At 48.5% G+C, this 13,070-nt stretch overlaps 1 protein-coding gene across 3 annotated transcripts in view; it reads left to right on the forward strand.

The window, feature by feature from the left end:
- NMT2 (N-myristoyltransferase 2) overlaps positions 1–13,070 on the forward strand; it is a 55,834-nt gene that overhangs the window by 22,405 nt on the left and 20,359 nt on the right. For 2 of the 3 annotated variants that reach the window (XM_036228168.1, XM_036228167.1), the window contains exons 2-7: positions 3,417–3,552; positions 7,606–7,750; positions 10,902–11,020; positions 11,125–11,216; positions 11,352–11,468; positions 12,578–12,748. In XM_036228168.1, the coding sequence (XP_036084061.1) occupies positions 3,417–3,552; positions 7,606–7,750; positions 10,902–11,020; positions 11,125–11,216; positions 11,352–11,468; positions 12,578–12,748 (780 nt within the window). Of the gene's footprint in view, positions 1–3,416; positions 3,553–3,935; positions 3,979–7,605; positions 7,751–10,901; positions 11,021–11,124; positions 11,217–11,351; positions 11,469–12,577; positions 12,749–13,070 lie in introns of all 3 variants that reach the window. The other variant, XM_036228166.1, reaches the window with a different exon arrangement.

A 13,070-nucleotide genomic window follows, 5' to 3' on the forward strand; every position in this document is an offset into this window, starting at 1 on the left:
TTCTTATTTGCTCTTTTTTGTCCTTTATAGGCAAGGCGTTTTTTTTTTTTTTTTTTTTATCCCCCATTCTGGCTTCTTTCAGGATTTTTTTATCTTTGTTTTTCTATAGTTTGAAAATGATATGCCTGGGTGTCGTTTTTTTAGGGCATTTATCCTGCTTGATGTTTTCTGAGCTTCCTGGATCTGTGGTTTCGTGTGTAACATGAATTTGGGGAAATCCTCAGTTAGTATGGCTTCAGACATTTCTCCAGCTCCTTCTCTCCTTCCTCTCCTTCGGGAACGCCCATCGTGTGTGTGTCACACCTTTCGTAGGTGTCCCGTGGTCCTCGGATAGTCCGTTCTGCTTTTCCAATCTTTTGTTCTCTTCGCTTTTCAGTTTTGGGGGTTTCTGTGACGGTTTCCATTGCTATATCTTCAAGCTCAGAAGGTCTTTCTCTAGCCACGCCCAGTCTTCTCATCAGCCCATCGAAAGCATTCCTCCTTTCCGTGAGTGTTTTTAATCTCTGTCATTTTTTCCCTTAGGATTTCCATCTCTCTGTTAACATCGCCCCGGCCGCTCTTCATGCTGTGTGTTCTGTCCGTCTGAGCCCTTAGCATGGGAATCACGGTTGTTTTAAATCCCACCCTGATAATTCCAGCAACCTTCCTGCCCTGTCTGCTTCTGATGCTTGCTCTGTCTTTTCCAGCTGTGTTTTTTGGCCTTTTCGTATGCCTTGTAATTTTTCTCTTGACAGCCGGATGTAATAACTGGGTAAGAGGAACTGCTGCACATCGGTTTTTGGTAATGTGGTGGTGAGGTGTGGGGGGTTGGGAAACGCTCCACAGTCCTGCGACCAGGGCCCAGTCCTTCAGTGAGCCCGGGCCCCTGGGCTGTGAACTCTCTTCTCCCCACTGGAGGCAGGACAGGGCGGTGAGAGTGGGCTGGAGTCGGTTGTCCCCTTTCCCCAGGTCAGTCAGGCCCCCAGCGGGTCGGGGCCTGGGGGCTTCGCTTCTCCCGAGGGCAGACATCCTTAGGAAGAACAGAGTTCTCTGGTGTGTTTCAAAAAAAAACGATTCGCCCTCACGGTAAAACTCACACAAATGTGGGCGAGCCGTGGAGTGTTGGACGCTCAGACTTGTCCGTGTGTCCCCTCCAGCGCTCGGTCAGTTACAGCGGAGGTTTTCCTAGCTGGACACCGGCTCCTGTGGCGGTTTCGGCGGGTGACTGCCTGCTCTGGGGAGCAGCGACTCCCTGCCTCGCCTCTCTGTCTCTCTCAGCCGAGGGCGAGGGTGGCGGTCTGCCCTGCGTCACTGCCTCTCTTGCAGACCCGGGAAGAAAACCGTTGCTTTTTCAGTCCGTTAGGACGGCGTGTTGACTTCCAAGCTTCTTACCTGCAGAAGTGGAGACGGTGACTTACTGTTGGTGGGATGGAAATAGAGCCGACATTTATTAAAGCAGTCTTAATTACCTACTAAAACTGGAACTCTGCGCGCCCTCTGACCTAGCATTTTCACCTTGGGATGTGCTAGCACGAGTGAACAAGGGTGTAAGTCCCAGAATACGTTTTGGCAGCTGCATTTCTGATATAGGGATGACATGCGTATTTACACGGCGGGATGCTACCCAGCTGTTAAAAAGAAACGAGGTAGCATGATATATCCTGACGTGGGAAGAAGTCCAAGACACGTTGTGAAATGGAAGGAGGGAAAAGACAAGTTTCAGAACGTTTAAGAATCAGTTTTTGTTTAAAACTCGTTCACAGGAAAAACGAAGGCATGCTTGGAGAGGACAGACAGTTTTGGAAGACTATATGCTGGGACAACGATTGTGTCTTATGTGATGAATATGTATTTGAGAATTAGGTAACAATTCAAGAAAGAGGATGGGCGAGGACCGGCAGGGCTAACTGAGAACCATGAAATGGAGCCGGTTATTTCCATCGCTTTTCCCTACGTCAGGCAGTAATGGGATAATAACCTCTGACTCCCAAATTTAAATGACCTTCTGGGGGTATTACAGTAGGATAGCCCCCCCCCCGCAAAACGGAAAAGCTAAATCTCTTTGCGCCTCATTCGCTTTCAGAAGGCGCCACCCGTAGGATGACAAAGGTTCCAAACAGCAGTGTTCTACCAAAAAAATGTCGTTCTCGTCTGGAGTTTTTTCCGTTGTTAATCCTTCTAGTAAAAGTCTCTATCAGGAAGAATTTACCCCTCTGCAGAAAAGCAGTTTCTTTGGTGCCGTCGTGTCCAGATTAGTGGTTTGTCGCACCCAAAGGTGTCCGCAGTGAATTTTCTTTTATAGCGTGTATCGCTCCCTTGAAAGGCCCCGGAGCGGAGCGGTGGAGTGGGGGTAACTGGGAAGGCTGTTTCCCTCCCGTTGTAAAACATGGCTTACGTCTGCGGTTTTCCCGCGCCCGTGACCTCCAAGCACCCTGCGGGGCGAAGAGTCTAGACTAATATTCTTCTGAGTCACTCGTCCCGTCAGCCTCCTAATCTGACTGACTAAATTTCATTTCCTCGCACAACGCCAAGCCATTCTTAGGCATCAGCAGAGTGTCCGAGAGCCGAACTCAGCTCTGACACTGTCTACCCAGAGATGGCATCAGATCCCACAGGGTAAGGGCTCAGCCCTACGAGACTGCCCCCCGCCTTCAGGCATAAGCCACGAGTCCAGGTTTGAACCGGTACTTCGCACAGACTGGCCGTGAATCAGATTCCCAAGACCTCCTGCACGGGTTCCATTAATTTGCTGAGAGCAGCTCACAGGTTCAGGAAACAGTCTACTTCCTAGATTACCAGTTTATTCTAAGAGCATCCACCTCAGGAGCATCCAGGCCAGAGAGATGCCTAGGCCAAGGTGTGGGGAGGGGCGCAGAGCTTCTCTTTTCTCCCCAGACGCCCCATACTGCCAGCACCTCCCCGTGTTCACCAGCCCAGAAGTTCTCCAAACCCTGCCCTGATGGGTTTCTCTAGCGGCTTCATTGCATGGACACAACTAGTTAAATCACTGGCCATTCTCCTGCCCCTCTCTCCTCCCTGGAGGTTGGGGGTGGCGCTGAAAATTCCAATCCTCTAATCACATGACTGGCTCTAATCACATGACAAGTGGCTCCACTGGCCACCAGCACCATCCCAATGTGCTTTCCAAAAGTCCCTCATTAACACAAGAGACACATTGAAGCTGTCATCATTCAGGGCAGTCCAAAGGTTTTAGGAGCTGTTGAGTCAGGAACCGTCAATGAAAAACCAAGTGTATATGAAAAAGAATGTATTTGGTCATCTGAATGATCAAATATACATGTTTCTTATAAATCACAAGATAACACATCCTAACATAGTTTTTTTTTCTCCTACGTGTAACGTGTGCTGTTCCAAATGATCCATTTTATATAACGATCTGTTTTGTTTTACCCCCACCCCTGTGAATTTCCTCACAGAAGTGCCAGAGGGGACTTGGGTGCCAAAAAGAAAAAGAAGAAACAGAAGAGAAAAAAGGAGAAACCAAATTCTGGAGGCACCAAGTCAGACTCTGCATCTGATTCCCAGGAGATTAAGATTCAGCAGCCTTCAAAAGTGAGAGCCCTGTTTCGTTTTGACCCGTGTAGCTGCTCATGCCTGTGAGCTCAGCACCCTGTCGCGTCAGAGGCGTAGTTAGGGTTTGCCGTGACAGTGCCTATAGTAATCGGAGGGTGTTTGCAGCCTTCCTAAAACTGACGCAGGCACCCAGGTAACGAAGATGTACACACACTGTGCTTTTGTATGTCTGAGGATACCTCCCGCATTTCCCCCCCGTTTCTCAGCAAATTAAGTTTATAGATTGTAGTCGTAGAACAACAGACTCCCAGTGCGAGCGGTTAGGTTTTGTTTTTGAAGTTACACTAAATATTTGATGCCTTTGAGTTCGGAAGATATTCACGTTTTAATTTTTCTGGGTGTCTGTCTAATTATCTGAATAGCACAACACCATCTGGCAGCCGATTTCAGCAGGAGCAGCCACAGGTAAGTCCTACGTTGACCTTGAATCGGACCAGTCTTCGGTGGCCGTTCTTTACTCCCTTGCCAAGGGTGGGAAATCGCTCCCAGTGTTCCCCCTGAAGACACGTTTTTGACCAAAGCGGAGGTCGTCGGGCTGGGCCCCGCGTTGGCGGATTGGTGCATCCGGTGGTACAGATGGCAGGTGCCCCAGTCTCTAGAGCCAACCCCCGTCACCCCAGCTGTGACAGACTCGGGGACACGCAGAGCCTTCTTGACACAAGACATTCACAGTGACGACGGGCAGAATTCGCAGAGCCATGGACTAGAGCTATTTTAATGCCTGTGGCATGTATTGTAGTGGAAAGGGCTCGGGAGGCCAGTGGGGAGCCCGGGCTCCGAGACTCTCAAGCTGGGCCTTCACCCAAGGTCCTGCCCTTCCTTATGCCCATTTCCTCATCTGCGAAACAGGGATGATGCTTTGTCCCTGACTCACGGGGCCGTTGTGGGATTACAGGTAGATCCTTGTTATTAAGTGGCTTCTGTGTTATTACGCGCTCTGCCTACATGGCAGTGATGCTCATTATGCAAGTTTCGTGGGGTTTGTCATTTTTTTTCTTGCACGGAGTTTGCATATATCGCCCGAAGTGAATCTTACAGGTAGTTTTGTCGTTGTTGCCTGTTCTACACGTAAGGACCAGGAACCACTGGCAAGGAAAATTGCTTGCCCTAGTTTTCCCCTGGGGTGAGAAGAAAGTGGAGGCTTCCTCCCTAGTTTTTCACCTTGGTTCTCAGGTAATAAATATCCTATCCACCGGGCATAATTTCCAAGGTAACGCGTATGAGGTACACCATAAGCTTGCAAGATTTGTTATTTCCATTTCTAAACATTGCTTCATCAGGTAAATTCGGGGTCACTTGTATGCAGTTGGGACTCTCTCCTTATGGCTTCTGTCATCACCATCCGCTCCTACCATCTCTGTACCCCTAGAGATTTCGAGCCCTTCTCCTGTTTCTGGTCACTTACAAGAAACTAGAGCCGGCCAAAGCTGGAGGAGCTGTGTAGCATGATGTGGTAGAGAAATTATTTTCTTTTTAAATTAAGAATAAGTCGAAATTGTTTTAATATGGGTTCTTCTTCACTCTATGTTTTAAAACTTAGGCTCCATTTTTTTTTTTTTTTCTTTTTTTTTTTTTTTGAGCTGATGCCAGCTCTAGATAACACCCTAAATTGTAGCGGACTGTGTTTAGAGAATATTCTGTTGTACACTCAAGAACCACAAGAAAATATTTATCTAGATGCATGTAGACTTCTCAGTGGTAGAGGAGTTAGACACTTTTTCCTAATAAGTGTTAAATTTGTATTAATAAGTATTAAGTTTGCAAAATAATGGGCGAAGTGTACAACCGATGTACTTACTTCACAAGGAGAAGAGAGAGGAAAAGAAGAGTGTCTGACTCGTACACAGGAATAAAACAGTGGGAAGCTAATGCAGGGTTGGTACCTGCTCGCTCCTCCTAATGCTGGTTCATTTCTCCCCAGGTGGTCCTACTACAGCAGGTGGATGGATAGGTTTAAGAATTTATCGTAGCTGAGTTTTCCTTATTGCTCTGTCCCCGTGGATTTGAAAATGGTGCTTTAAGAAAGCGGGGGGATATAAATAATTCATAAATGGTGATTTCACATAAACACTGCCGGTCAACCCGATGAGGCTCATTAGTTAGGTCGAGTAGAAAGCAAGCCGAGCAGTTCTCTGTGGAGCTGGGACAGTACTGGCTTCCTTGGAACAAAGATGCTGGTTCACGTTTCTTACAGGATAGTTTGCATTTGATATATTAGTGTTGGAGGCTTTAACTCCTATCAGGAAAGAAGGATTACCGTGACACATTCACCGTAGACACTGCAGGTGTATTTTTGTAAGAGTGGATTCTGCTTTGCCCTTGTTAAGATAAATGGATGCATGTTCAAGCATCATTAGCTAGAATATGCTTAGTTCCCGTTTGAGGTGTAAGGCTCCTTACAGATTGTGTTGTCTGGGGTTCAAAGGGATGCAAATTTCTCTTTGCTAGAAACCAGTTGCTTTTATATTGGAGATTCAAAAGAGACCCAAACAGGAGAAATCAAAAAACACAACGAATTAGAACAGCAAAAGTATTTTGTTAAATTAGTAATATGTGTATTTGAGATGTGAGCCTTGCGATTTAGATTATAATCAAAATATAACAGCTTACGGGAATTGGGGCAGTCCTGGGTGATGCTTTAGGCTTACAAGGAGAGACATTAAGACTTGAACCTACCTCTGGTTAGACTCCCACACTTCGTTTCCTTGAATCATTGTAGTGGCAAGAATCTTAAGGGAACCCAGCGAGTAAAGGAACCACAGGACGGTCTGTACGAAATAAACCCCGTTTTGTACTGCGCAAACAAGCACAAAAGGTTAAAGGCTTTGCTGCAGACCACACACATCGCGGTCAAAGTTGAGCAGACATCTAGAGCTGCTGTTTTTAAACAACTGAGGGTCCCTGGTCCCTTTCCTTGGTCTTAATGGCATGTCAATATGCAGGAAGCCCAAGGGCTCTGAAACTCCTTCCAGCCACTTCTGAGCTATAGTGAAGAGGCAGTCTTTAGATGGCATCAAAATTTGAAAACTAATCAACGATTTTGCATATTGAAAAAAACCCATTGATTTCCATATTCAGTCCCAGGTACTACTCTCTCATTTCCAGGATAGTCTCATTTTCCATGTAGCATGACATTATTTGAGGGATTTTCCAAAAAAAAAAAAAAGCTGGGGAATCTTCAGAAATAATGAATGTTGGCTTTGAGGAGAGAGCTTTAGAATTTAAAGGTACGTCAATTTTATAGGCTGAGACTATGTTTTACTTAATAAAAGGAGGTTAGCCTCCAACGTTGGGTTGGGGAGAACAGGCTAGGGGGGCCCAGGATCTGAATTGGCAGAGGAAACTGCTTGTCCTTGTGGGAGGGCTTGTTTCTGGACGAGCCTCAGGGCAGGAGAGGGCGGGTGGTGCGGGAGGAAGGCGCCCTTACAAGCATCCTTTTTTGATTCACGTCCTTCCCAGCTCAGAGCTGAATGCAGATTTCTTTCTTCTCTCTCTCTCTCTCTCTCTCTCTCTCTCTCTCTCTCTCTCTCCCCCCCCTCCCTCCCCACCCCTCCTTAACAAGCGAAACGTTCCCCTCTCGGCCTCGTTTCCATTCCAGAAGTTACTTCCTTTGTCCCCGCATTGCTCCTGCAGACATTAACCCTGACAGTGACCCCAGGGCTAGGGGCTGGCCGGCTGCTGCTGTGCGACAATGGTGCATGCCTTGCATGTCACTCCCTTTTGCTGCTCCGCCCACATGACCGATGGCTAGTTAGGACCCTTCGCGGATGGGTGGGACACCGAAGCAAAGGGTGGTTCCATTTCCTTCACATTTCTCAAGCTGTCAGAGCCCCAGTGAGACCGTAGAGCTGTCGTCATCTTTAACACGATGCGTCCGCGCGTATTTTAACGCGCGTGAGCGCACGCGAGCCCGAGGCCCTGGCCGTGCGTTTCCCATGTGCCGTCCCCGCGGCAGGTGCCCGCGTCTGCCCCGGGGTCCGGAGCGGCGGCGGCCGCGTCATGGTTCGTGTCTGTGTGCCTTTGCTGTCGTAGAATCCTGCCATTCCAATGCAGAAGCTGCAGGATATCCAGAGGGCCGTGGAGCTGCTGTCGGCATGCCAGGGCCCCGCCAGGAACATCGATGAGGCTGCCAAACACAGATACCAGTTTTGGGACACACAGCCGGTACCCAAACTAAGTAAGCTCCTTTGCCTCCCCGACCCCAGCAAAGCCGCGTTATCAACAAACGAACAACAGCAACAAAAAACCCCACACAAAACACACTTTACTTATATAACTTGTTTCATACCACAGATTAGAAACTGACGCAAAATACTTCCATTCTTAAGATATAAATATTGGGTCGTGACGTTGGCTTTCAGTCATAAGAATTTTAGTTTAATTTCTAGCCTTGCAAAAAATCCAGTTTCCCCGCACTTGAAACATCGATGTTTTAAAAGTACCTATAAAATAGGCAGTCTCCTCCACCCCCCGTTTCTTGGTGCCGAGCTTAATGGAGTGGTTGTTCCTACACGTAAATTTTTCGCAGCCACACATCTTAGTTGTTCCGAAAGACACGGAAAATTTGCCCCGTTCGATCTTACTGACGTGGGACGTCCGTGCTGTGGAACAGTAGGGTTCTGAACGCACGCCAGGGGTGTCAGTTAAATCACCAATGCGACAACATTTCCGGTGCGATGAGGGGGTGGGGCCCCCTCGGGAAGAACGCAGCCAGGGCTGAGGGGCACTCAGGAGCCTTCATCATAGGCTTTGCCTGCTCCATCACCTCGGTTTCCATGAACATCATTTAACTCTTCCTCTTTCACGTTATACAAAAAAGGAGGATGATGTAAACATCACATAAATGTCTGTACCTATATTACAAGCCCAACCTGCTGTTTCGTATTATGTTTACCTGAAGAAAGATTATCCCATAATTATTTCTATGTTTTTCTTTCTTGATTGTTCATGTTCCCGAATCTGTATGATATAAAGGATTAATTGCCATCCCAAAGTCTTAATTGCCCAGTTATGTACAAATAATCAGTTTTATCACATATAAATCAGGTCACAGTCCTTCTCTGTGCCTTCGATAACGGTTTTCAAACTTTTTTTGGAGTTACCGCTTGTCTCCCACCCACACCCACCCCAAGCAGCTTAAAAAGCATGAGCTTCAGAGTATGCATGAGGAAAGAAAGAAATTTTCCTTCCTGCCTTTGATAGGGGAGGAAGACTCTCTAGAGTGAATTGACAGGATTTTAAGTGACACTGGATTTTAAGTGACCATTAGCTAAAATGATGTATTTCATTGAGCAGAATGTACCGAGTTTAGCTGAATGCCGCTTGGCAAACTGCTGGTGGCTTTTAGGTAATCTCCCAGTGTGGAGAAAGCTAGCCCCAGGGCACCTAATCCCAGCGCACCTCTTTGGGAAGATAGCTAGGTACTCACCACGCTTTGTCCCCTCTCTTAAATCCAGTACCTAGAACCCCTTGTGCAGAAGAGAGAGGGGGCCAGAGGTAGGGGAGAGTGTGTGAAAGTCAGGGAGACTACATCTCTCTGTTTCTCTCCGGAACCACGTCCCAGTTCGGTCTACACACACCCAGCTGTGTGCCGCTTCTCGAATGGCATGGTGCCCTGATGTTGTGTGGACAGCCAAGCCCTAAGCCAAGGTCTGAAGGACTCTCAGGGAACAGCTGGGAACCTGGCCACTTGGGCTGACACAAGGAAGCCTGAGGTGTTCCTGTACTGATGAGGTGATAGAGTGGAGATAAGACAAAGGAAAAAAAAAAGAGATTAGAAAGAGGAGAAAGAAATCCCTAGGAGCTAGTGCAGACCCCGTGACTTCCACCTGGAAGACGGCGGAGACGTGGGGACTTGTACCTGAGTGTCATTTATGCAGCAAACACTTGAGTTCCCCGCTTCCGGTTTCATTTGTTTCTTTGTTCGTTTTGTTTTGTTTTGTTTTACATATAATCGACATCCCTTATATGAGTCTCAAGTGTATAACATGATGATTCGATGTAAGTTGATACTGCAAAGTGATCGCCATAGTAAGTCTAATCAACATCCACCATCTCACGTAATTACAGAATTTTTTTACTTATAATGAGAACTGTTAAGATGGACTCATAGCACCTTTCAAACCTGCAATACAGTATTATTAACTATATTCTCTATCCTGTGCATTATACCCCAGATCTTAATTTATATCTTACCGTCACTGGGAGTTTGCATCTTTTGACTTCCTTTACCCATCTTTCCACGCCCCCCGCCCCCACCCCCCCACCTCCGGCCTCTGATACCCAGTCTGTTCTCTGTAGCTATGAGTTCTTTTTTTAAAAAATATTTTTAAATTCTTTTTTAGAGTCCACATATAAGTGAGATCATACGGTATTTGTCTGACTTATTTCACTTAGCGTAATGCTCCCAAGGTCCACTCATATAGTCACAAATGGCAGGATCTCCTTTTTTTAAGGGCTAAATAGTATTTAGGAGATCTTTGTCGAGCATCTGTTATTAAATGCCAGGCTCTGGAGTACACACTGGGGAGACAGTGCTGGGAAAGTAGGGTGAGTGGTGGCCTCATGGGGTCGGGGTGGGATGTACTCCACCCCGAGGGAGGATAGACTCCAGGTTGGAAAAACTTAGGGAAAGACGCTGTGAGACAGCAGTGCATAAGCTTATGTCTGAAAGCACTGGAGCGACCAGCACTATGAAGCCCAGTGGAGGGGTGGGGGGCCTTGCAAGTAGAGGAGAGCCCCAGATGGCCCTGAGTCAGGCAGGCCTGGGGAGCAGGGCCAGCGGGTGCCAAGGGTGGCCAGGCAGGCGGCGACCACGTCAGGAGCTGGGATTTCCTCCCAGCCACATCGGGGAGCCTTGGGGAAGGAGTCAGAAAAGGACACCTTTGTGCCAACCTCTAGAAACACTGATGGCGTGAACTGCACGGCCAGCGGTCCTGATATTAATTTCAGGTTGTGCTGGGAGGGGGGTTAGAGGCCCCCCCCCCCCCCCCCCGCCACCCTTCCCCTCTCCCCTAGTTTGCTGAGTAAAAAGAGCACGTGTCTAAGGCTGCCGTGGGACCAGCATCCTGCAATCCGGGGTTGGGACCCAGCGGAGCAATCACTGCCGTTTCATTAAGCGCGTTATCGTCGGATGACAGAGGGCCTCTCCTTTTACTGGTGAAAGAGCAGTTATTCGCCGCCGCCCCCCAGCTGCCCTTTTCACTTTCGGGGTAGCCGCAGCAATGCCATACTTCAGAAGCTTGTGCGAAGCCCGCGGACCGTCGGGACCACCGGCGCGCCTCGCCACCCAGCGTTCTCCGTCTGCCCCCCTCTCCCCCTCTCTCCAGATGAAGTCGTGATGTCTCACGGCGCCATCGAGGCGGATAAGGACCACGTGCGCCAGGAGCCCTACTCGCTGCCGCAGGGCTTCGCGTGGGACACGCTGGACCTGGGGAGCGCCGAGGTGGTGAGTCCGCGCCCCCCGCGCGCGCGCACAGCGCGGCACAGCCCGGCGCAGCGCGCGCCCCTCGCGGGCCCGCAGCCCGGCGACGCCGCCTTTTGCTCCCGCAGCTCCGCGAGCTCTACACGCTGCTGAACGAGAACTACGTGGAGGACGACGGCAACATGTTCCGCTTCGACTACTCGCCCAAGTTCCTGCTCTGGTGGGTCCCGCGGGCCGCGGGGGGCGCGCGGGCGGGCGGGAGCAGGTGTCTGCCTGTCCCCGTGTCCCCCCCCTGCCCGCCCCCCACCCCGGGCGCTCACTGGCGCCTCTTTTCCTTGCCTGCCGTTGACTTCAGGGCTCTGCGTCCCCCGGGCTGGCGCCTTCAGTGGCACTGCGGGGTCAGAGTGTCTTCGAACAGAAAACTGGTAGGGTTCATAAGCGCCATCCCAGCAAACATTCGGATTTACGACAGGTGCGTAATTATAACTCGCCGGTGCCCGGTGTGAGGTGTCGCTTTTCCGAGAATTGCGGTTATTATAACAGAGGCTTTTAAAAAATGACTGAATGCTGCTTGTTGGTAGTCGGGGAGGTCGTGTGTTGGGGAGGGGGGAGCAGGGGTGTAGGGGAACTCTGTACCTTCTGCTTAGTTTTGCTGTGAACCTAAAACTGTCCTAAAATATAAGTTTGTTTAATTTTTTAAATGTTGATCTCTGGACAACAAAAAAAGCACAGTTCTCTCTCTTTCTTTTTCTTCCCGCCAGTCTCATATACGCACACAGACATGTTTTATGTACATATGCACACATACACAGACGCGGATGTATGTATGTGGCAGAACACACGAAGCTATAAATGCTTATTTCAGATTCGTTTCTAGGAGAAATTACTTTTAAAAAAAAATTGGTGGGGGGGGGGGAGGGATTTTTAAAAGCCTTTCTTGTCGTAGGTTAAGTGTGTTGCGGGTCTCCAGCCCGCAAAGTCAAATGTCTAATGCCTTTACTTTGGGTTAGCTTATTTTACTAGGAAAAAGCATTTGCCCTCCAGGGACATTGTGTGTCAGACGAAATGCCTGCGTCCCCGGATCCAGACAGGGAATGGGCTTTGACGCTCTCGAAGGTCCATGGTGGCTCAGGACAGCACCAGGTCTGGTCTGGCCGGAGCACCCCTCAGGGGTCCTGGACATGGTGTCGTACCCAGAGCAATAACACCTTATCATGTTCTGCATCAGGGTGCCCCAGTGAGTGTGATTGTACATGTCACAGGAAAAACACATAGAGGAACTCGGAGGCACATCTGATCCAGTTTCTAAACTAAAATCTTATAAAAGACCAAGGTCCTAGAATTTATTTAGAGTGTGGGGGTTGGCGTCTCTATGGTCTAGAGCTGCGATCCCTTTGGCAGGTGAGTATGGGGAGTAGTGTATCAGTCTGACTTTGTGAAATATCTAGATGATAAAAGATTTTCCTTAAATATTGTGTTAAAGGGGGTCTTTCTGTTTCATATTCTTATGGGTATTGTCTTATGGTTTAAAAACGTTTTCATCTTATGTTTGCTCTGAATTTTGACATCTTTGTGTCCTAGTGTGAAGAAGATGGTTGAAATCAACTTTCTTTGCGTTCATAAGAAATTGAGATCAAAACGGGTAGCCCCAGTGTTAATTCGAGAAATAACAAGGAGAGTGAACCTGGAAGGGATTTTCCAGGCTGTTTATACTGCTGGCGTGGTTCTCCCTAAGCCAGTGGCCACGTGCAGGTAATAACCTTGCATGTTACCTGTACTTAAGTGCTGAGCCTCCCTGCTCTGTTGCTACAAGCATTATTCTCCTGACAGGTGGTGCAGAGGGATTTCGGCTTACCTGTGGTCATGTCATTCATGGGTAGCAGAGATGGAGACTAAACCATTGAGCCTAGTCCTCTTGCCAGGGTACTTGTGTGCTAGTGACCCAGAGCTCTATTTTAGTGTCTCTTCCATTTGAAAGACTAATATTTTCTCTACGTTGGGGAAACCTGGGGCATCACGATCTTGAATGTCCAGGGCGGGACCATTTTCTTCCCTCCTCTAACACTCAGTCTTA

The sequence above is a fragment of the Rousettus aegyptiacus genome, unplaced genomic scaffold (assembly GCF_014176215.1).
Source record: "Rousettus aegyptiacus isolate mRouAeg1 unplaced genomic scaffold, mRouAeg1.p scaffold_m13_p_10, whole genome shotgun sequence".
In the NCBI taxonomy this organism is placed as follows: Eukaryota; Metazoa; Chordata; class Mammalia; order Chiroptera; family Pteropodidae; genus Rousettus; species Rousettus aegyptiacus.